This window comes from Drosophila teissieri, chromosome 2R, assembly GCF_016746235.2.
Source record: "Drosophila teissieri strain GT53w chromosome 2R, Prin_Dtei_1.1, whole genome shotgun sequence".
NCBI classification, from domain to species: domain Eukaryota; kingdom Metazoa; phylum Arthropoda; class Insecta; order Diptera; family Drosophilidae; genus Drosophila; species Drosophila teissieri.
This window is the reverse complement of record NC_053030.1, coordinates 15,887,167-15,906,902: the sequence shown is the minus strand read 5'-3', so window position 1 is coordinate 15,906,902 and position 19,736 is coordinate 15,887,167. Positions and strand designations below refer to the sequence as shown.

Here is a 19,736-nt window from a genome sequence, read left to right as displayed (position 1 = left end):
GTTCGATACTGCGATATCAGTTGCCAGCCCTAGCATAACGATACCACCTAGCGCGGTAGACAAAGCACCGATACCGATAGGCCGATAGCCAGCTATCGCACTCGTTTTCCATCTCCAACGGCACGCACTGAAATTTTTTCGTACTGGTTTGGTTAAATTTTATTAGCAAGTGAAGGCCAGGAAAACGATCAGAAATGGGCAAACGGCGGACGCAATCCCTGATCGACTCCAACTCCAGCGATAGCGACAGCGAGTCGGAGACCAATCTGGAATCGGTAAGTGGTGATTGAGCTGATCAAGTCCCTCATCCGCGCCCCTTTCTCCATATTGCGATGTAACGAAAATCAATATAAAAAATGAAAATACACCTTATATGTAACCCTTAGGACCTCATGTCGCTGGCCAAGAAGCGGAAGAAGCCCCAAACGGCGGCCAAGTCGAGCTCCCGCTCCGACTCCGATTCCGACTGGGCCAACAACAAAGCAGGAGCACCCGCCTCCAAGAAGAAGAAGCGTCAGAAGGCCAGTAGAGACTCCAGCTCCTCGGAGTCCAACTGGGATGACGACAGTCAGGATGAGGCACAGCCAGCGAGGCAGAGTCCTGCACAGGCCCAACAGGAGCAGAAGCCCCCGGAGCAGGCTTTCCAGGCCGCCCAGCTTAGCGAACAAGAGGAGGGCGAGGTGTCCGACAGCGATTCGGACAAGTCTAAGTCCAACTCCTCGTCATCCGGCTCCGACTCCTCTAGTTCTTCGTCCTCCAGCTCCGACTCGGAGTTTGACGACGGTTTCGATGACGACCTCATGGGCGATGATGAGGATCGAAGGCGTCTCAACGGCTTGTCCGAGAAGGAGCGTGAAACTGAGATTTACAAGCGTATTGAGCAGCGAGAGATTATGCGTACGCGCTGGGAAATCGAACGGAAACTGAAGTTGGCGAGGCGCGGCGAGAAGAACCAAGAAAAGTCCAAGAACAAAGGAGAACGGGCCAAGAAGAAGAAGGAAAAGCGCGAGAAGAAGGCGAGGAAGGCCAGGGAAGCCCAGGCACCTATGCCAACACAAGCTTCCACATCCACGCTGTTAGATGTGGAAACCAAACCCAGCAGCGAAGTGCGGTCAGCGAGTCCATTATCCTCGCCCGCCCTTAACCGAGATGCGGCTTCCACTTCAGCGGCAGTGGCCAGTATTATGTCTGACGATCAGGCTTCCGCCGCTGGCGTCTCTGATTACTTTGATCACAAGGAGCGGTCCAAGGAGCGCAAGAAGAACGTCGAGGCCAACAAGACGGACGATAAGAGGAGTAATGCAATGGCATTATTAAAAGCCAAACGAGAGGGCAAGGCCAAAAGAGGTATGCAAATCATTGATAATCGTTATACGACTCTAACGTTTTTTTATTCTTTTCCCATTGCAGAGGAAGAGGAGGCCAAACGCCTGGCAGAAAAAGATCGTGATGACGACAAAGAGGAACTGGAAAGCGTATCTGGCTGTAAATCGGCCGTGAAACTGAAAGCCTCTGAAATATACTCAGACGACTCAGGCAGCAGTGATTGGGATGAGGATGAAAAGCCCACGGGCAAACGCTCACGCTCCAACAGCAGCAAGGCTTCCAGCGAATCCGAGGACGAAGAAAAGGTGCCGCAGCGGCCCGTTTTTATAACCACACGCGAGGATCTTAACAAGTTGCGTCTATCTCGCTACAAAATGGAACGATTTGTCAACTTGCCAATCTTTGAGAGCACTGTACTCAACTGCTTTGTCCGGATAAGCATCGGGAACAATGGCCAGAAACCCGTGTATCGAGTGGCAGAAATTGTGGGAGTAGTGGAGACGGGGAAGATCTACAGTCTCGGCACCACACGTACCAATCGCGGGTTGAGACTTAAGCACGGAACCCAAGAGCGAGTGTTCCGACTGGAGTTCATTTCAAACCAGGAGTTTACGGAGAACGAGTTCAACAAGTGGAACGAGGTTTGCCAGCAGTCGCACGTCCAGATGCCAACGATTGACTTAATAGCGATCAAGCAAAACGACATAAAGAAAGCACTGAACTACGAATTCAAGGACGAGGACGTAGACAAGATAGTGGAGGAGAAGAACCGCTTCCGGAACCGGCCCACCAATTATGCAATGAAGAAAACATGCCTGATGAAGGAGCGAGATGCAGCTATGTTGCGGGGCGACTACGACATCGCACAGGATCTTGGAACGCAAATCGACGAGCTGGAGAACCGAGCCTCTGAACTCGATAAAAGGAGATCGCATACCCTCAATCTGATCTCCTACATAAACGACCGGAACAGGAAGAAGAATGTGGAGGATGCTGAGAAGGCAATTTTGGAGGAGGCTCGGGCCAACAAAGGTCTCAAGATCTCGGATCCCTTCACACGTCGGATCACTCAGCCGCGCATGGGCTTCAAGGGTGCCAAGAAGGACGAGGATGACGTGCAGCTGGCACCCCTGCCACCGCCACCCCCAGGAAAAAAGAGGCCCAACGAAGCGGGAACTTCGAGTGCAAGCGCCAAGCCCACGGACTCCAAGGATTACAGTCTGTACTCACTGCATGACTTTGACATTGACCTAGATGTTCCGCTGCCAGGTATGTAACTTACATTTTCTGCAGTTAAGCAACGAGCATAACAATTTCCTTTGTTTCAGTTAATACGAATTCAGTGCCCAAACCGGCTAGCAAGCCAGCTGAAACAGTCTCCAAACGTTCGCTGAATCTGGAGGATTACAAAAAAAAGCGCGGCCTCATCTAGAAAAGGATGTCGCTGGTCTTACACATATTGACAAAGCGTCACATGTTTACGTCCTAGTTTAGTGTAGTGCCCAAATGACTACAGCAATCGTTTGCTACAACGACTCACCCAACTTAAAGAGCAACAAAGAAACGACGGGCAATCAGCTCGGCTTATAGTTACAGTTCATATATATAATAAGGTTGACACAGAAAGTTTGAGATAGGTCGGGCGAGGCGAAGGTTTTCCCATTGCTTCAGAATTGAATATCCTCATCGAGGATACTTTCCCTGTTTGTGTTTGTTCTGTTACGATTTTGATTCACTTTTTAGAGAAATTATGCAAACAGCTATATCAAACATTTGGAATTCCAAACAGAAAATGGCAGAAAACAGACTCATTTAAGTATATATACTGCAATTTTTATAGTTTCTAAGCTAGAAATTGTATTACATAAATAGCGAAACCGCATCCAGCCCAGCCTAATCATTTCCGACGATTTGTTCAATAAATTAACAACTAACATAATTTATACAGAATTAGTTTTCAGCGAAAACTTAATTGTTCACTCAGGCAAATGGCAAATTTTAAGCATATTCCAGGGACAAATATAAATCGAGAGGGATATAACACACATTCAAGCGAGTCTGTATCCGTTGGTTGTAACCGTTCAATGCTGTATTAGTTTTAGGCAAAATTCATCAGTTGTAGCAACAGCTTTCATATACTTAAATATACACGTATAAATATTAATTATTTATAATAAAGAAAAAGACTATTAAAATCATGTTATTGATCAATAAATAGCATCTCGTGTTGGCATACGGGCTTTATAGGATTTTCGTATATTGTATTCTTCGCGCCTTTTCCCACATAAACATCAATGGCAAAGTAAACACATGGCCAGCATTGGACTGGCTTAGGTTAAGATCGCCCCAGTTGGCACTTTTTAATTGGTTTGCAGTCTGTTTGCGCAGCTGGCTGACTCCTTTCATGTTCTCACCAAATTAATTCAATTAATTCGATGAAATTGTCTTTTAATTGAACACGATCGCGTTTCGTCAGAGAGAAAAACTCTTTTTCAAGATCTGCAAATATATAAGAGAGTAACGGTCAATATATATCAAGACATATCCGATGCGATGCGATAATGAAATCCTCATCTTACTCCAATGCAATGGAAATACATTCTAAATGAAATGCTAATTTGAAATAAACTTGAATTGATCGTTCTATAATGCACTTCCGCTCGAAAATGTTCAAAGTTGGTTCCTTCTGTCTTTTTGGGAACCTCACTGTCCCGAACATATTGTTCCCAAATGGTGAATGTGACTGATCCGATCACAATGATGACGACTTGGATGGGGGCAGCATTGTGGCACAATGACATTTTATCTCGGAATATGCAACAGCAGCACGTTCTCTGAAGCGGAGAGTGTAATAGATCAGCGACGGAATCTCGATTCTGAATCCGAAAACTACCGATGCGTGGCCCATGCAAATGTTCTTGCAGCGGCATCGGTGTGGGTGCATCCCACAGCAACTCATACACACATCTCCCATCGATGCACTGCGACAAATTTGATCAATAAGTTACAGTTTCAGTGGAATCTTTGACATAGCCAACTACTTCCATCTGCCCATAAGCATGCTATTAAACATTATTGAGTACCTTTCGAGCAAGAAAAGTAAACCATATCTTATTCAATGATATGACATTTCTAGCAGTGCATCCCGTTTTCTCTCTGTGCACCCATGTGGGAGAAATCCCCTTGGCGGCGACCAATCAACCGGCATCGGCATGCCTTATACACAAGTGCTGGGTGCTGTCCAGCGGCAGCGGCTTCTTCATCGTCGCCCCGGACTCGGGCATCTTCCATTGTCCGCCCCTCGGGGCTCCACTGTACATGTGCGTGTGTGGTGGTGCTGGTGTAGTATGTGCGGCTCAGGGGACGCCAACTGTGGCTTCAGCTCAAGCGATCAGTTCAAAGTTGACTTTGTCGCGGACCAGAGCGGACCGTTCTAATTCGGACACGCGACCGTGAATTATAGAATTACCAAATCACAGTGTAATTTAATTTAAGGAAATATAAATAGCCAAGAAGCTAAGTGAAAATAAAATGCCACCCCATATGTGCTCAGCTTTGGGGCTTGTGTGTGTGGGCCTGATTCTTGGCCAAGTGCAAGCCGAACTGGACTTCAACAACGATCTCGAAAACAGCCAAAAGTTCAAGAGCATACCTACCACAGTGAAAACCTATGAGAACGACACAGTGCAGCTTCCTTGCACCTTAAACAGTAAGTGATTAACTAAATGTGATACTAATCGTAGTGCACATTGTGGCGATTTCTGGCGATTAGCCCCGCTTTTGGGGCCTTGAGGTGGGGGCCACCAGCAGCAATTGGCCATAACAATGAGATTTAATTCGATTGAAGAAATGAACTCACAATGCCGCAAATGGAGGTATTATCCGACAATAATAGAGCTCTGGCGGAGAAAGTCCAGAAGCGGATTCTATTAATTGAACGCTTAACACACTTAGCAGCGCATTCAAGTCGCAGTGGAAGACCCTCCCGAGACATATTGTTAAATGGCCAATTAAAGGATTATTGACAGAGGCAATTACACTTTCAAAGGGTTACAAGATTACACAAACCCACACAAATTGGTGTGTGCGGGAAACCCTATAAATAGACTAGTAAACACCATGTAGTAGTCGAGCCCATGAAGAAATGTTTAACTTAACCTTTAAGCTTGGAATGTCAATAAACAATAAAGGTTAAAATGTGGCTGGTATAGAAGTAATCATAGTAGTAATTTTGAGTTATCCTGCACTTGACTAGAACTCCTTTATAGAAATTTTCATCAGAAAAAAGACTTTTAAATACAGTGGATAATTGTTATTCAATATTGATGACCTATGCAATCACTTTGAGCTTCGAGCGGAAGCTTTTGTTTACTATTGAAATTTTAACTTATCTGTACAGTAAAATAACCGCCAGATAACTGTTAAGATAGAGATACAATTCTGCTGAATTCATTTTGCTGGCTCCGTTCCCTTAAATATTTGTAAGATTTTTTATCTGAGCAGTAAGATAGCCGTCAGATGACTGTGAAGATTAGAGATACAATTCGGCCGAATTCAGTTTGTTTGTTCTGTTCTCTTAAATATTTGGAAGATACAAAGAAAGAAAAATAATAAAATAATATCATAAAAAATAATGCAAATATAAAACACAACTTTCCCAGCTCCCTTTCGCTACGTCCGCTGGCATCGGGACGATGTGGCCCTGGTGGACTCCAGACACCCGGAGCTCCCGACGCCGGACCGCATAATGCTCTGGCCAAATGGCAGCCTGCAGGTGGCCAATGTGCAGTCCACTGACACCGGCGACTACTACTGCGAAATGAACTCGGACTCGGGTCATGTGGTCCAGCAGCACGCCATCGAAGTGCAACTGGCACCTCAGGTGCTCATTGAACCATCGGATCTCACGGAACAGCGGATTGGAGCCACCTTCGAGGTGGTGTGCGAGGCCCAGGGAGTTCCCCAGCCGGTCATCACCTGGCGCTTAAACGGCAATGTCATCCAGCCGCAGAGCAACACGGGAAACCGGCAAAGCCTCATCCTGGAGATCAAGTCGAGGAACCAGGCGGGCCTCATCGAATGCGTGGCCAGCAATGGAGTGGGTGAGCCAGCCGTGGCCAATGTGTACCTTCATGTGCTATGTGAGTAATTGACTGTGAAGCCAGCTTACTTAATTGAAAATAACTAAATGGCCTTCTCGAATCGACAGTTTCGCCCGAGGTGAGCATACCGCAGCCCGTGGTGTACACGAAATTGGGCTCCCGTGCCCATCTGGAGTGCATTGTGGAGGCGGCACCGGCGGCCACGGTCAAGTGGTTCCACCATGGACTGCCGGTGGCACTGGGTGCCCACTCCACCACTCACGAATCGGAGTTGCAGACGAACCGGTCGGTGGATCATTACGTGAACGCCGTGCGTCACATGCTGGTGGTGAAGAGCGTGCGGAACGCGGATATGGGGCAGTACGAGTGCCGTGCCAGCAATCAGATATCCGTGAAAAGCGGAAGTGTTGAGCTGACCGGCCGCCCGATGCCCTGCCTCTTCAAGATCAATCCGGGCACCCAGAGCTCCACGTCGCACGTCCTCGTTTGGCAGACCGAGAGCCTGCTGCCCATCATGGAGTTCAAGCTCAAGTTCCGACAGATCCCATCCAACAATGTCACCCGCCAAGTTAGAACCAACTGGACGGAACTCACGATCCCGGCGCAGGCCACAAATGGTATGGATACCTATTAGAGATATATGTCATTATCCTTGAAATATCTATTAATGCTCAAATCGTCTTATCTAGGACTTATCTATATAACCACCTATACTTTGCACGGCCTCCAACCCGCCAGTCTCTACGAAGTTTCCGTGCTGGCCAGAAATAGCTTCGGTTGGAGCGACAATAGCAAGATAGTGCGTTTCGCCACAGGTGGAGAAGGTGAGTTAATGCAAATCCCATATGGATCTCTTGATTAGATTCCCTTTACTTTTCTAGTGGAACTACCCAACTACTCGACTGAATCGGAGCTTCAGGATGATTTGACCGACGAGGACTTCCACAACGAAATCACCCAGAGATCGGAGGTTCTATCGGCCAGCATGATGTTCAATTCGGGCTCAGTTATTGGGTGCGGAATCAGTGCCTTCATATATTCCTTATGCCTTTTACATCTATTACGATTAATAAGTTAGGTCTCAATTTAAAATATACGCACTTCTACTCTAATGCCAATAAAAAATATTAAAAAATGCATGTTGAACGATGCGTTAGGTCACTTGTGATTCATATGGAGAATATGCCTCTATTGAATAATACTTCCGTAAAAATGGTTAGATAAGGTTCCTGGGCAGTATATCAAAGCAAACAGTAATGCTTGACTGTGACTATGATACTATATTTATCATTGACTGTCAAGAGATGACAATTCTTTTTCATAAACAAGAAGATATAACGTACATTTTTTTTAATTTGAGTAATAAACAATGTATGGAAAATACAAGACATTATAGAAATATAATCAGAACAAGCACAAGACACATTTTAAACATACGAACCAGTTAAGAGTTATGATTTATACTGGCGGCCACCAGTGCGTATGTGTTACATGTACACATGAAGACTTGGTAACTTAAAGAAGGAAGTCTCTTGCATGGGTGAACCCAAAAGCCCCAGCAAACCACTTAAAGGGTACCACTTCAGCATAGGGCTTCCTCTTTGAACTTCAATTGGCAGTGACATTGCGGACAGCTAACGCATCTTTCAGGCCCCAAACCCCAAGACTCCCTCTCCCTCTCTCTCACCTGCTCTCTCTCTCTCTAGCCAAACACTCTCTGTGCAACTCTCTGTTTTGTGGGGAGCAAATGGACTGTTATTCAGAGGCCCCAATGCACCGGAGAGCGAAGCAGCAAGTATAGAGAGATATGGAGAGAGATGTTCCGCTTGCCAATCGTTTCGAAGTGCTTTTGGCATCCACAGCAGGCAGTCGACGTTTAGTTCTCGTTTGAACAGCTTCGCGTTCGGTTCTCCACGCAGCCCCAGCGCAGAAAATCAAAAGGTCTCCATCCACAGCTCCAACCGAAACCAAAACCCATTGCCCAGCGCCTGGTACCCTAGGTTTATTGCCAATTACCGACAGCTGTAAACGTTTTGCATACGACCTGGCTAAAAAAACGTGTACAAATCGCATGGGAAACGGCGGGCGGGCGGGCATTCGAAAGCGTTGCCAACGTGCGAGTGTTTTAAACGTAATTCGTACCAAAATCGGGAAAAGCAAAAAGGGTGAAGAGGAAGAAACCACTTTTGTACCGCTTCGGCCGAATTTCAACTCATCTCGCGTCGGTATCTGGGGACCAGAAACCAGTTTTCCTCCTCTAGGCTCTCCGGGCAAAATAAATACGAAACAAAATAACAATCTCGAACGCAGCGCAGCGCACCGCATCCATTCTGTAACTCTGGCCCTGAGTTGCTGCGCCGAAAGACCCCAAAGACTGTGTGATTTCATCTTCGGGCCCAAAACGACAGGCGATGATTCATGAGAATGGTCTACGAAATGGCCAAAATGGCCCAAAATGGCCAAAGCAGATGTGCTCCATATCTTCACTTTTATCCTGCTCCTTGGACTCGCTCCCCCTTTTGGCAGCAAGTCAAATTCAAATTCGGTTTCAGTTGCAATTCTTCGCCGTCTCGCTCTTTCTTCGCTGGCAGATTCTTCGTTGCACATTCTATAAATATGTAGAAATATGTAAAATAGCTGCCGTTGTGCCGGCTACAGAAATACGCCGCCAAACAACAGAATAAATGGCAAAGGAAAATGGTCAAATGAAAGCGAAAATGCACGAGGAAAGCGTTGGGGAGCAGCCACTGAAAGAGCAGGAATGGGGGGAGGGAGGGGGAAATTAGGTACCAGCTGCTGGGAGCGGAAAGAAAATGGGAATTGCTTACAAAAACGCTGAATGGAAAACAAATTTTCTATACGTGTTTGTATTTACACTAGGAGTAGGCAAAAAAAATAAAAAAAAACCGGGAAGAAACAACAGAAAAGTTTTCAGTTCCAATTGGTATCAACCAAAAAGCATTCTACGGATGGAAGACAGCTGCATCTGTGCCTCCCCCCACTCACACAAGTGCATCGGGTGTGTGCGCCTGTGTGTGTGTTAACTTTGAGCGCAATGTAAATAAACAAAGCGCCAAAGACAAAAACAACAACAATCAAGGCATTGATTTAAAAAGAACCCAAAGTTAAGGAACTCACAAAAAACGGGAAAAAAGTTGTACGCAGCAAGCCGAAGCTTAAATACCCTCAACAGTTGTAAGCAACCTACTTTGGCCAAACAACTTTTTCCATTTTTTATGAAGAACTGAATAAAAACTCTAGTGCCAAAGTAATGGGTTTAGTTAGTTGCCATGTTGAAATTAACATAAAAAATCAGGCATTAGCAAATTCTTCAAGTTCCGGTAATTACAGGAATTATATATAATTATACCCGCTATGGGTGATTAACATGTCAAAAAAATGAATAATGTGTTCTATGCATCAGGTGCACAAGTTTAAATACCCCATAAAATTGAAGTTTTCTTTGCATCAGGTGCACAAGTTTAAATACCCCATAAAAGAGTATCGAGTAGACAACAACCTAGTTGCACCTACTCCCTCTTTGATTTTTATAATTGATAAACAGACTGGAGGGGCGTGAATTCCGTTTAGAGGTAGTTAAAGGGCCTTTCGTCGCCACACGGAGGTGCCAACGGGCGTTTATCTGTATCTGAGGTGTCGTCTATTTAGTTGACAACCCATAAAATACTTGCTGGGAAAACTCAGCGGCACAAGTGAGTGCGGAAATTCTCACTCACCAGGGAGCTTTTGTTCGGCAGGAAGCAGGGAAAAAGGGAAATATTTACAAACAGCGGCAGATGGCAGGAAGATGCGTTGAGTTTCCCAAACAAAAGTATCCATTGAAATTAATATGTATATATTTCAATGGTACTTTCATACTCATATACTGTTAAAAAGAGATTTTAGGAAGCTTGTGTGATCTTTAAAACAAACATTTCATAGTCAGTTGCCATTTACCTTTCTGTCCATCTTCTGCCAAAAAGAGAATCAATAAGTCGACTATTTGCCGAGCAAATCTTGCAAAATGCTCACATTTTTGCGCAAATGCATCAGCGATGGATTATGATCATCGGGCATCGGACATTGCAAAATTGTTTGTTTTATGAGTCGAGCATATAAACAACTAAGTGCACATATGTGCATATGCAAATGGTTTGTTTGTATGCGTGAGCTATGCCCGCCATTTGCAAAACAACTTTTATATCAACAGCCCGAAATTTGTGTATTTTTTTTAGCTTTTTGGTTTTTGTATCGACTTTTCGTGCTGTAAAGTTTTTTTTCGCATTTGCACATTAATTTATTTATATGCATAAACATTTGCATGCTGTTCGACTTGGCACACCCTGACCCAACACAGTACCCCCAAAGCCCCCACTTCGACCCACTTTACTGGCCGACTGGCATTGAGTCAGCCCCAAAAGAGAAATATACAGGCAAACTTCCTTAAGCCCGGCAAATGAAATTGGCCAAAAGGGCATGTGTTTCTAGTAATAAAAGTTCTCAAGTTCTCGCTTTTTAAACCATCAAGCCATAAAGCTTTATTAAATTCTACAAAATATTTCTAAAAGTTAACTATACAAAAACTACCATGAATTACAATGCTATTGATGACGAAATTAAACAAGCATTAATTAAAAAATATATAACAATTTTAAATATTTAATTGTTGAATGTGCAAAGTTAAAGTTTAACTCAAATTAAAGTTTTGAAATAACCTTTTTAATAGACAATACATTCTAAAACCTAACTAAGAGCTTAAACCTATAAGAAAATTCAGATTTTTCCAACGAATTCGCACTGTAGCTCGAGAGAGGGACGCGGTTGTGAGCTGCAAATTAGTAGCTAAACTAGCAAATGGCCATTTTTCGCGTACAGATCATAATATCTTCAAGATACAACTTATCGACGGAGAGCAAATTGCCACCAGATACAGAGACAACTGACGGCTTGCATAACATAATGCGGCCAAGCGAGTGAGCAATGTTTACAGAGTGCTCTAATATTTTCTTTACCTGCCATATGTTTTTTCCAATTTTTTTTCGTTTTTTTTTTTTGCAAAAAATTCGTTTGTAGTTGGCGCTTTTCCGTGCATTTTGTCCAAGGCAATTAGAAATTTCCGGTCCGCGGCGCGGCTCGCATACAAAATGCACGAAATAAACGATAAGCGAAATTAAGAAATCATAAAGCCAAAAAGTAAATTGTAAACGTATTTCGGCGGTTTTTGCGGCTCCCGATCGGGAGTAACATAATGGGTTTAGCAAATTAATGAAGTACAAACCAACCATATTAATTGCAGTTAACGACCTACCTCCGACAGCTCCGATCCAAATTCCAATCGATAAAACGAACTCAACAAAATCAAGCCGGGCAAACACAAACACCAATCAAATCATCATGATCAAAGCGAAAGATTCGACGAGGCTGCTGCTCATTAGTCTGCTAATTGGACAACTATACGGTAAGTCAAGGACCCAATCAAATGGCCTATAAAAACAAAGAACTAATTCGAGACAACACGATTCGATTTGATTGCCAGCAAAGTGTTTTAATGAAAAAAGGGGGAAACTTCGGGAAAAATCGAAGTCGAGAGAGTTGGAGAGAGTTGTAATGGATGTGTAATATTTTTATGACTACTTGTCGCGATAAGGAGATTCGAAAGTGCAGCAGAAGCAGCCTAGATGTACATAAAAAGGCTGTTTCAAAACTGGGTTATTGGGTTAAAACAACTCAATATTTTAAAATTATGTATGAAATATCTGCATTACTAATATACCCCATCTAAACTGTAGTTGTCCATTGAAAATTTGACTTGAACGCTGTCAGTTCGAAGAGTTCTCTACGGCTCAATGAGTTTACGTAATTGGCAGTTATTATGAATAAGCGTAGTTCGTTCAGAAATAAGTATGAGCAACGCTAGCCCAGATATGAACTCTCCCATCCACATACATATATATGTGCATATTATGTATACTCCCCATCGTATGGAATGGTATGGCACTCGTACTCCCCAGAAAGCTCCAGATACGCTTGGTTATAGCCTATAGCTTATGGGCATATAGGTGTGAGCCACGTGCGTATGGCTTTATCTTTTGCGTAAATTGAACCCACACTAGGGCGAAGTGTAGGTGCCATATCTTATCGTTGGGGAGAGCGGCAAACACTTATCTCCGCTCTGGAAGTCAACTTTCATTCGCTTTTGGAATTATGGCGCAAATTGCTGATAACGCTCCACATTCCACTACACGTAGCTCGGCACCTCGGTGCCTTGGCTCGGAAAAGAGGAGCCAGTCCACCTCCCCAAAGCTTTCCTCCGTCACTTTCCCGACTTTGGGTGCCATGTGTTCTGGTGTGGAATACAAAATTCAAGCGAGTTGAATAAATATTTGCCATGCACGAACGCTGTGCAAAGAATGCCATTTTAATGTTGAATATTTGCTCGTAAACTTCTCCTATGCGAACGTGAAAACGCCCCCAAGCTCCACATGTAATCAGATGACCCAGGGCACAGGCCATTATACGTATTTCGATATTGGTACATACATACATATACATACATATAAGTTCGCTTTTTAATTAAAAATGAAATTCGGCCAATTTTAGCCATGAGAATAGGCGTATGACCGAAAATACCATTAAAAAACAAACTAAAAGTCACATGCCGCGGGGAATTTGGAACTTTGCCTTCTCGTATATCAGAATTCTAGGTGCTTAGAAATACTCTAGCTTGTTTGGCCTACCAAAACACAACTTGCCCAAGTCAATTTGTACAACATTTCATAATACACCCGTCTAGCAAACAAAAATATTTGTTTGACTGCATGAACATAAATTTAGTTCACCCTTCAGTTGTTGCAGAACTGAAGTTGATAAAGACAGAGACCTGTTCCTAATGGAAGTTCGGTTTATTTATTCAGAAAACAAACGACTCAAGGTCTCCCATTTTCTGTACAATCAAATGGTATTCCAGGAATTGGCAATTAAGTGTATGGTTTTACATATCCATGCAATATGCATAAGTGCTTGGCTGACTTTGGTTCATTCGGGCTTTATTCGGTAATACCAAGAGTAACGAACACGAAAATGATCAAATTACGCATTCGCAGGCAGCTGAAACACTCGTTTTCCAAAAATAAAGATCGCATCATAAATCAATGATTGGATCAATCAAATGTTCCACATGGGTGTGGAATGAATATGGCCCCACCCAAAAGTTCCTGAAGGCGGGAAGTCGATTTGCCATTTCAATTGATTTCATTTAATTTTCCATTTATTATGTGTTTGTTTTTTTGGCGGCTGTTTTATGGTGCTTTCTGTGTCTCTACGGAAATTTAAATTATATACATATGTATGTTTGTACCTACAGTGGAGCTTGTCATATTAACAATTTAAAAACAAATTTTGGAAATTTTGATACTAACTAAGGAGGTCAAGCGATAAGGTTAGCGATACCATAAACTGCATAAATGCATAAAAAATAAAAATATATATGTATGTACTGAAAATGAAGAAAAAATGAACAAAAACGGCTGCGCTGACATGGAAAATCCCAAGTGAAAGCTAAATAGCTCCTTCAGGAATTTTAAGAAAACAATCATGATAAGAAAGTATTAACGTAATACTGTTTTCTATATTTTTGGGATTTTAAATCACATAAAAAATATTCTCGGAATTCGTGCAATAAAATAGAACATATTTTTAAAAGGCAAAATTGGCATGTACATCTATCAAGATTCCCCTGTCCAGCATTTGAATCTCACGCAGTTCGGGGAACTTTTACGACCCCCATCACAATCTGACTGCTCCATCGACTTAGACATGACATGTCGATTAAAGAATCTTTCCCCCCAATTCTGACGACTCGGCAAAATCTGGGCGATGTTTCCTTTGAGAGATTTCGAAAATTTGGTGCATTTAGGATTGGCGAGCAGTTGGCGAGTAGTGGGCATCATTTATTTATACACATTTCATTGAGTCAGCAGACTTGGTCGAGGATGTTTGTGGGCTGTCGATGTGGGCCATTGTGGATTTGTTTACTTACTGACCCCATAACTCATCTACGTCTGTTTGCGATCCACTGACCATATGCGGGACATCGAAATCGAGTCGGCGCTGTGATCATGAAATGGCAATCAGCCAGTTCGACGTCGAATCTTGAACTGAATCTTCAATGGGAGTTATCAATGGTCGGCCGACACTACAGACCTGTCCGACCTTCCTGATACGAGTGGAGTATATATCACATATATGTATATACATGACTGGCGCCTGGTCCAAGAAATAAGTCACTTGCATAGTTACTCAATATGCGAGAATATTTACGCGGAATGTAGGGCAAAGTAATGAAAAATTATTATTGCATACCCAAGGGAATGCAGCTGCAAATTCCACCGACACAGTCTTAAATCCTTTCGAACCTCTTAAATTGTTATTTTGTCATAACGAAAAGTATTATTGGTGTCAAGATAAAGTGGCAACTTTTGGCCAAGTACAAAAATAAAGCCATGACCAAATTCACAGTATTTAAAGCCATCCCAGGCCAACTGGCTATTTTCCCTAGAATTTTAAACATGACTTCATCTGCCGGGGAATGCAAAGTCATCAAAGTTGCCCAAGAACGAAGTGAATTGCGACAAATTCTCCAGGACGTCCCAGTGCCAATGCAGGCCACAAATGGCGATTGTGTATAACATTGAACTCGAGTTTAGAGACGAAAAAGGAGTGGCAGGACGAGTGGCACGGAGAGTCTGGAAGAGAAGCTGGCGCCGCGACATCCTGTCGCCATTGTTCCACTTAAAACGATTGCACTGGCAGCTGCCGAGGGAGAGCGGAGTGTGGGGTCTGGGGTCTGGGCACATCATCATCCATACGGATGAACTTAAGCCGAGTGGTTGTTGATGTTGTTGCCGGGGAGCAGTTTTTTATTTGCCACCCCCCCGCCATCCTGACATCCCACCATCATCGATCCAAGGACAATGCGCGCCCAGGGGGTTGGATGACGCACTTGGGCACTTGGGCACCCGAGCTCCCAGCTCCCAGCCTCTCGACTGACTTTTGGCTCTGACCTAGTTGCAGGCAAACAATTGCGTGGAGTCCGCACTCGGGAGCCACTGTTTCCATGTGCCCGTAACCTTGACACCAGCCGAGGATTGCAGTTGTCACTTTTGGCCAGGCCAGCTTCGCCAGCATCGCCCATCCAAACCAGATCGCCGAAGGTCCCCAGCTGCTCTGTTGTCTCTTCTTTGTTTTTTTCCTACCATCAAAGTGGCCCAGACCATAAAAGGGGCGTCTGACTGCGGATATAAGGAGAGGCCATTGCAGTGGATAAGATAACTGGCTCCGTCTTTGGATTGAGCGTGCCCACCTTAAAGAGTGTTTATCGACCATTGATAACGAGTTTGGGCCACTTGCGTAATCCCGACAATATCCATCATAACCTTATGTGTTGGCCATGATGAAGTTGGCCATGAGTCATGACACATCATTCGGCTATTGGCTATTGGCCGTTAGATGACTAGTGAGTTACATGCCGCATATGGCAAGCAAATTGTTATGGCTAATACTCGTACATACGAAATGGCGGTTGAACAGCAATTACTCACTCAATTTGCATAAATTCATACCTTTCGGTTGTGTAGGACTCACTATGCAAATAGACAGAGTCATGAAGATTTCCAAAAAATATCACTTTGACTGAAACTGACTTTATGGCCTGCGGTAATTTGGCAATTTACCCAGAACTCAAGATATATCTTTCATATCTAGCTTGTTGTTTACCTGTGAATTAACTACTCAGCCCACGGAAATGTTTTTCGGAGATGGCCAAAAAAGTTGTGTAGTGAATTGCGGTATACTTTTAGGAGTTTTTTATACAGTTTCCCAAAAACCAATACCTGCTGTGACTAATATTAAACACTCCATGTAATCAATATTAGTATCTGCAAATACGCACTATCGAATCTCCCCTCGTTCCTGGTGAAAACTCATTTCCGCTGCAGAACTTCACTCTCATAAACGAGTTCTTTGTACTGCGACCCTTTTGATTGGAAGCAGAAGTTGCTGGGGATGTTGTCTGATTCTTATCACTTCCAATTAAGTCTGGAACCACTCAGGGATCAACTCTGATGACTCACTGGTGCACCTAGCACCTATACCAACCAAAATGACGCAATGATCTGAGCTATACTCGCTACATAAATTTCTGCTGCATAACCTAAAATCCCCACGAAAACTGACTTATCTTTTCTGACTTTTCAGTGAGCTGTGCAGGCTCGCCCGTGGACACGGAGGTCAAGGATACAAACTATCAGGACGACGAATATGACTATGGTGGACTCGATGATGAAATTGTCGATGTGACGAAGGGCCATGCTGAGGAACAGGCGCCGCCGTATTTTGAGCAAACGGACCTGCGGATCGAGGCCAAGCCAGGCGATGATGTGATCCTCAACTGCGATGCACGGAATTTCCAGCGTAAGCATATGCTCCACTAACACATACCCTGTAAAAACCTAACAATCAATCCATACAGTTAGCAACGCGGTGGTGTGGTACAAGAGCCGGACAATCATAGCCAATGGACAGATGGCCATTGGACAGCGGATGGAGTGCATGATGAACAACTCGCTGCTGCTGAAGCACGTGACGCCGGAGGACTCGGACGACTACTACTGCGAAATACTGCCCCAGATGGTTCGACAGCACACGGCACTGCGGGTGGGCGCCCGGCTGTCGATCCTCTGCGACGATCGCGATATCACGGACCGATCGCAGACGTTCAGGCAGGGCGACCACCACAAGCTCGAGTGTCGAACCTATCTGCCCGGCAACGCCACTATCAAGTGGTCCTTTAATGTATGTTTCTCTAATCGCACACCCCCACACTATCACTCAGTTCCTCAGTTCATCGCTGGCATCCGCCGTCCATTTTCCCACCTTTACTTTCGTCTTTCAGGATCTGAACGGCCAGCCCGCCAGCGTGGACCATCAGGATGGCGTGATTATCCTGGACAATGTGGATGAGAAGAACGCCGGCGACTACCAGTGCCTGGCCGACGACGGCAGTCGCCATCCGCCCCATGGCACCGTGCACATCGATGTCCAGTACAGCCCCATCGTGTCCACCCATCGGCACAATGTGAACACCGAGAAGGGCGCCACCGCCGAGCTGTACTGCAACTATCGGGCGAAACCCATTGGCCGGAGCTACTTCATCAAGGACGGCAAGACACTGCAGCTGTCCGACAAGTACTCGCTGAAGGACTCGGTGCACAATGGCCACAATCGCACCACCCTGCTCGTCAGGGAGGTGACCGACAGCGATCTGGGCGAGTACCTGTGCCAGGTGGAGAATGCCATTGGCTCCAACGAGGTGAAGGTGCACGTCAGCTACAATCCGGAGACGCCGCAGTTCGAGGACATGAGCGCCGAGGGCAACAAGGTCACGCTGCACTGGCTGGTCAGGAGTCACCAGCCACTTTCCGAGGCCATGCTGGACTACCAGCTAACTGGGGTGAGTTACATTAATATTAGCATGAATGGAATTTTCCTAACCAGATGAAATCTTGTCAACTTCAGTCGTACACTTGGAGCACTGTTCTGGTGCTGGAGACGCATCGCCACAACAACACGGAAAACATCTGGAAGATCACCCACCAACTGGAGCTGAGTCGTGGAGTGTGGCATGCGCGCGTGAAGACGAAGAACACCCAGGGATGGTCCCACTTCTCGAACGACTACGTCTTCGAGATCCCGGAGGGCTTCGACGTCGAGAAGGATGAAGGTGAGCACCACAGCTAGGTTCCTCATATCAAATGATTAACATGTTCATTTGACAGAAGTGGAACTGCCCCCGGATGAGATCGTGCGGGCCGGAATCATGCCCATGAGCAAAGGAGCTGCGTCATCGGTGCAGCAGCTGAATGTGGGAGTGATCATGATCCTGCTGGGAGCGCTCCTGCTGCGAGTTCACCTCTAAGGGGTGCCACCCACGGCCACCCATCCAGACCGAGATGTGTACATACGTGTTTCCGGATTACTCAGCTATCGAGGGCATCGGAGCGATGGCTAAACGCACATAGGAACCGAAACTAAAGTATTCTAATTATACAAAATGCTAATGCGCGACCGCTGGCTTGGGTCAATGTTAATGTTATGCTATAGAACACCACTGAAACATTTGTGCCAAGCAAGGAATTAACTGGGAGAATGGCGAGGACTAAAGTTAATTTAGTTTAGTTAAAGTTACAGCTACAGAAGCGACTAGGGCAGCGATCGGTTTAACCGAAAAAAAACAGCCAACTTTTTGATTAACCTTAGCTATAATATTTATTTGTTTTTTCTGTCTGCATGTGTGCATGCTGGCACCTTTGAGTAGGAACCCGAACCGAAAACGAATACGATGGAAAATTTGAAAATTGAAAAATGGAAAACTAGGGATATACAATCCGCAAGCGATGGCATAGTATAGCGAAAATTGGTTTAAGTTCTAGTGACTGTTTAGGACTTGCAATACGTACCATATTTTTGTACATCCAAACGTACTTACGAACATTAGGGTAACTGAAGCTGAGGGGAACCAGGGGGGAGACCTATCGAATGGCATGCTAATTATTTTATAAACTAGACCAAAGCTTAGACATACATATGTGTACCTACCACACACCATACATATGAAACTTATTTTTACGAAACTACGCCACATCAACACTCAATGGAACAGAACGATTCAAAATATACAAATCAAAACGCAAGAGCGCATATGTACCTATGCCTAGAGATACTGAATAAGTCGATGGCAGCCATATACATATAGCTATATAATAATATACACTGTGTACTGTATACTGTGTACTGTATACTGTTAATGATCGGGTTTGGCTTTACACTCGTCCTTGATTCTGCTACCATACCTGAGGAATAGCGCCATAACATGCTGACCATGTACACTGTGCGTATGAGTAATCAAGTTGTGAGTGTGGGAATATACATATATATATTTTATAAATGTTTTATTTAAGAATCATAACATTAGAGCTGATCGGTAAACGTGCCAATCGAAGCAATCAAACGCAACTGATTGCTCGCCAAATCAAATCAAAACGCCACAAAAATAAAGTTCCATATGCAACGTTTTGACGAGGACCTGATTTCGAATGCCGACCTTGAAGCATATACACATTATACAGAATCATATATATTATAATATACTTAATGCCAGTGTCTTACATGAATATTGTAATTTTCGTTGAGTCCGCGATAAGTAAGCAAATAAAATAAAATAAACTAAACGGATTCAACCTGTGCACTTTT

General features: G+C 44.3%; 3 protein-coding genes across 4 annotated transcripts; all 3 read left to right on the top strand.

Annotated features, from left to right (window-relative positions):
• Positions 1 to 93: 93 nt before the first annotated feature.
• On the top strand, positions 94 to 3,541 carry LOC122612620 (RNA polymerase-associated protein Rtf1). The gene is made up of 4 exons (XM_043786361.1): positions 94 to 275; positions 387 to 1,347; positions 1,411 to 2,595; positions 2,655 to 3,541. The coding sequence occupies exons 1-4, from the start codon at positions 195 to 197 to the stop codon at positions 2,756 to 2,758; spliced, it is 2,331 nt and encodes a 776-aa protein (XP_043642296.1). The 5' UTR covers positions 94 to 194; the 3' UTR covers positions 2,759 to 3,541.
• Positions 3,542 to 4,755: 1,214 nt separating this feature from the next.
• On the top strand, positions 4,756 to 7,539 carry LOC122614187 (neurotrimin). Its single transcript, XM_043788708.1, has 5 exons — positions 4,756 to 5,035; positions 5,988 to 6,467; positions 6,536 to 7,045; positions 7,118 to 7,252; positions 7,310 to 7,539. The coding sequence occupies exons 1-5, from the start codon at positions 4,858 to 4,860 to the stop codon at positions 7,504 to 7,506; spliced, it is 1,500 nt and encodes a 499-aa protein (XP_043644643.1). The 5' UTR covers positions 4,756 to 4,857; the 3' UTR covers positions 7,507 to 7,539.
• Positions 7,540 to 8,314: 775 nt separating this feature from the next.
• Positions 8,315 to 19,718, top strand: LOC122612912 (lachesin). Of its 2 annotated transcripts, none has more exons than XM_043786789.1 (7): positions 8,315 to 8,369; positions 11,725 to 11,886; positions 16,683 to 16,898; positions 16,957 to 17,279; positions 17,380 to 17,937; positions 18,003 to 18,207; positions 18,263 to 19,718. In XM_043786789.1, exons 2-7 carry the CDS (start codon positions 11,823 to 11,825, stop codon positions 18,400 to 18,402), a joined length of 1,506 nt encoding a protein of 501 aa, XP_043642724.1. In that variant the 5' UTR covers positions 8,315 to 8,369; positions 11,725 to 11,822; the 3' UTR covers positions 18,403 to 19,718. The 2 variants fall into 2 exon arrangements, with proteins under 2 accessions (XP_043642724.1, XP_043642725.1); XM_043786790.1 differs by having other exon boundaries at positions 8,317 to 8,369; positions 11,746 to 11,886.
• Positions 19,719 to 19,736: the final 18 nt, after the last annotated feature.

Excerpts from the sequence above, each read along its gene's own strand:
- LOC122612620 (XM_043786361.1), top strand. The coding sequence starts at position 195 with ATGGGCAAACGGCGGACGCAATCCCTGATCGACTCCAACTCCAGCGAT. Across the intron at positions 1,348-1,410 it reads AGAGGGCAAGGCCAAAAGAG|AGGAAGAGGAGGCCAAACGC; the intron begins GTATGCAAATCA and ends TTCCCATTGCAG. Across the intron at positions 2,596-2,654 it reads CCTAGATGTTCCGCTGCCAG|TTAATACGAATTCAGTGCCC; the intron begins GTATGTAACTTA and ends CCTTTGTTTCAG.
- LOC122614187 (XM_043788708.1), top strand. The coding sequence starts at position 4,858 with ATGCCACCCCATATGTGCTCAGCTTTGGGGCTTGTGTGTGTGGGCCTG. Across the intron at positions 6,468-6,535 it reads TGTGTACCTTCATGTGCTAT|TTTCGCCCGAGGTGAGCATA; the intron begins GTGAGTAATTGA and ends TCGAATCGACAG. Across the intron at positions 7,253-7,309 it reads TTTCGCCACAGGTGGAGAAG|TGGAACTACCCAACTACTCG; the intron begins GTGAGTTAATGC and ends TTACTTTTCTAG.
- LOC122612912 (XM_043786789.1), top strand. The coding sequence starts at position 11,823 with ATGATCAAAGCGAAAGATTCGACGAGGCTGCTGCTCATTAGTCTGCTA. Across the intron at positions 16,899-16,956 it reads CGATGCACGGAATTTCCAGC|TTAGCAACGCGGTGGTGTGG; the intron begins GTAAGCATATGC and ends CAATCCATACAG. Across the intron at positions 18,208-18,262 it reads CGACGTCGAGAAGGATGAAG|AAGTGGAACTGCCCCCGGAT; the intron begins GTGAGCACCACA and ends TTCATTTGACAG.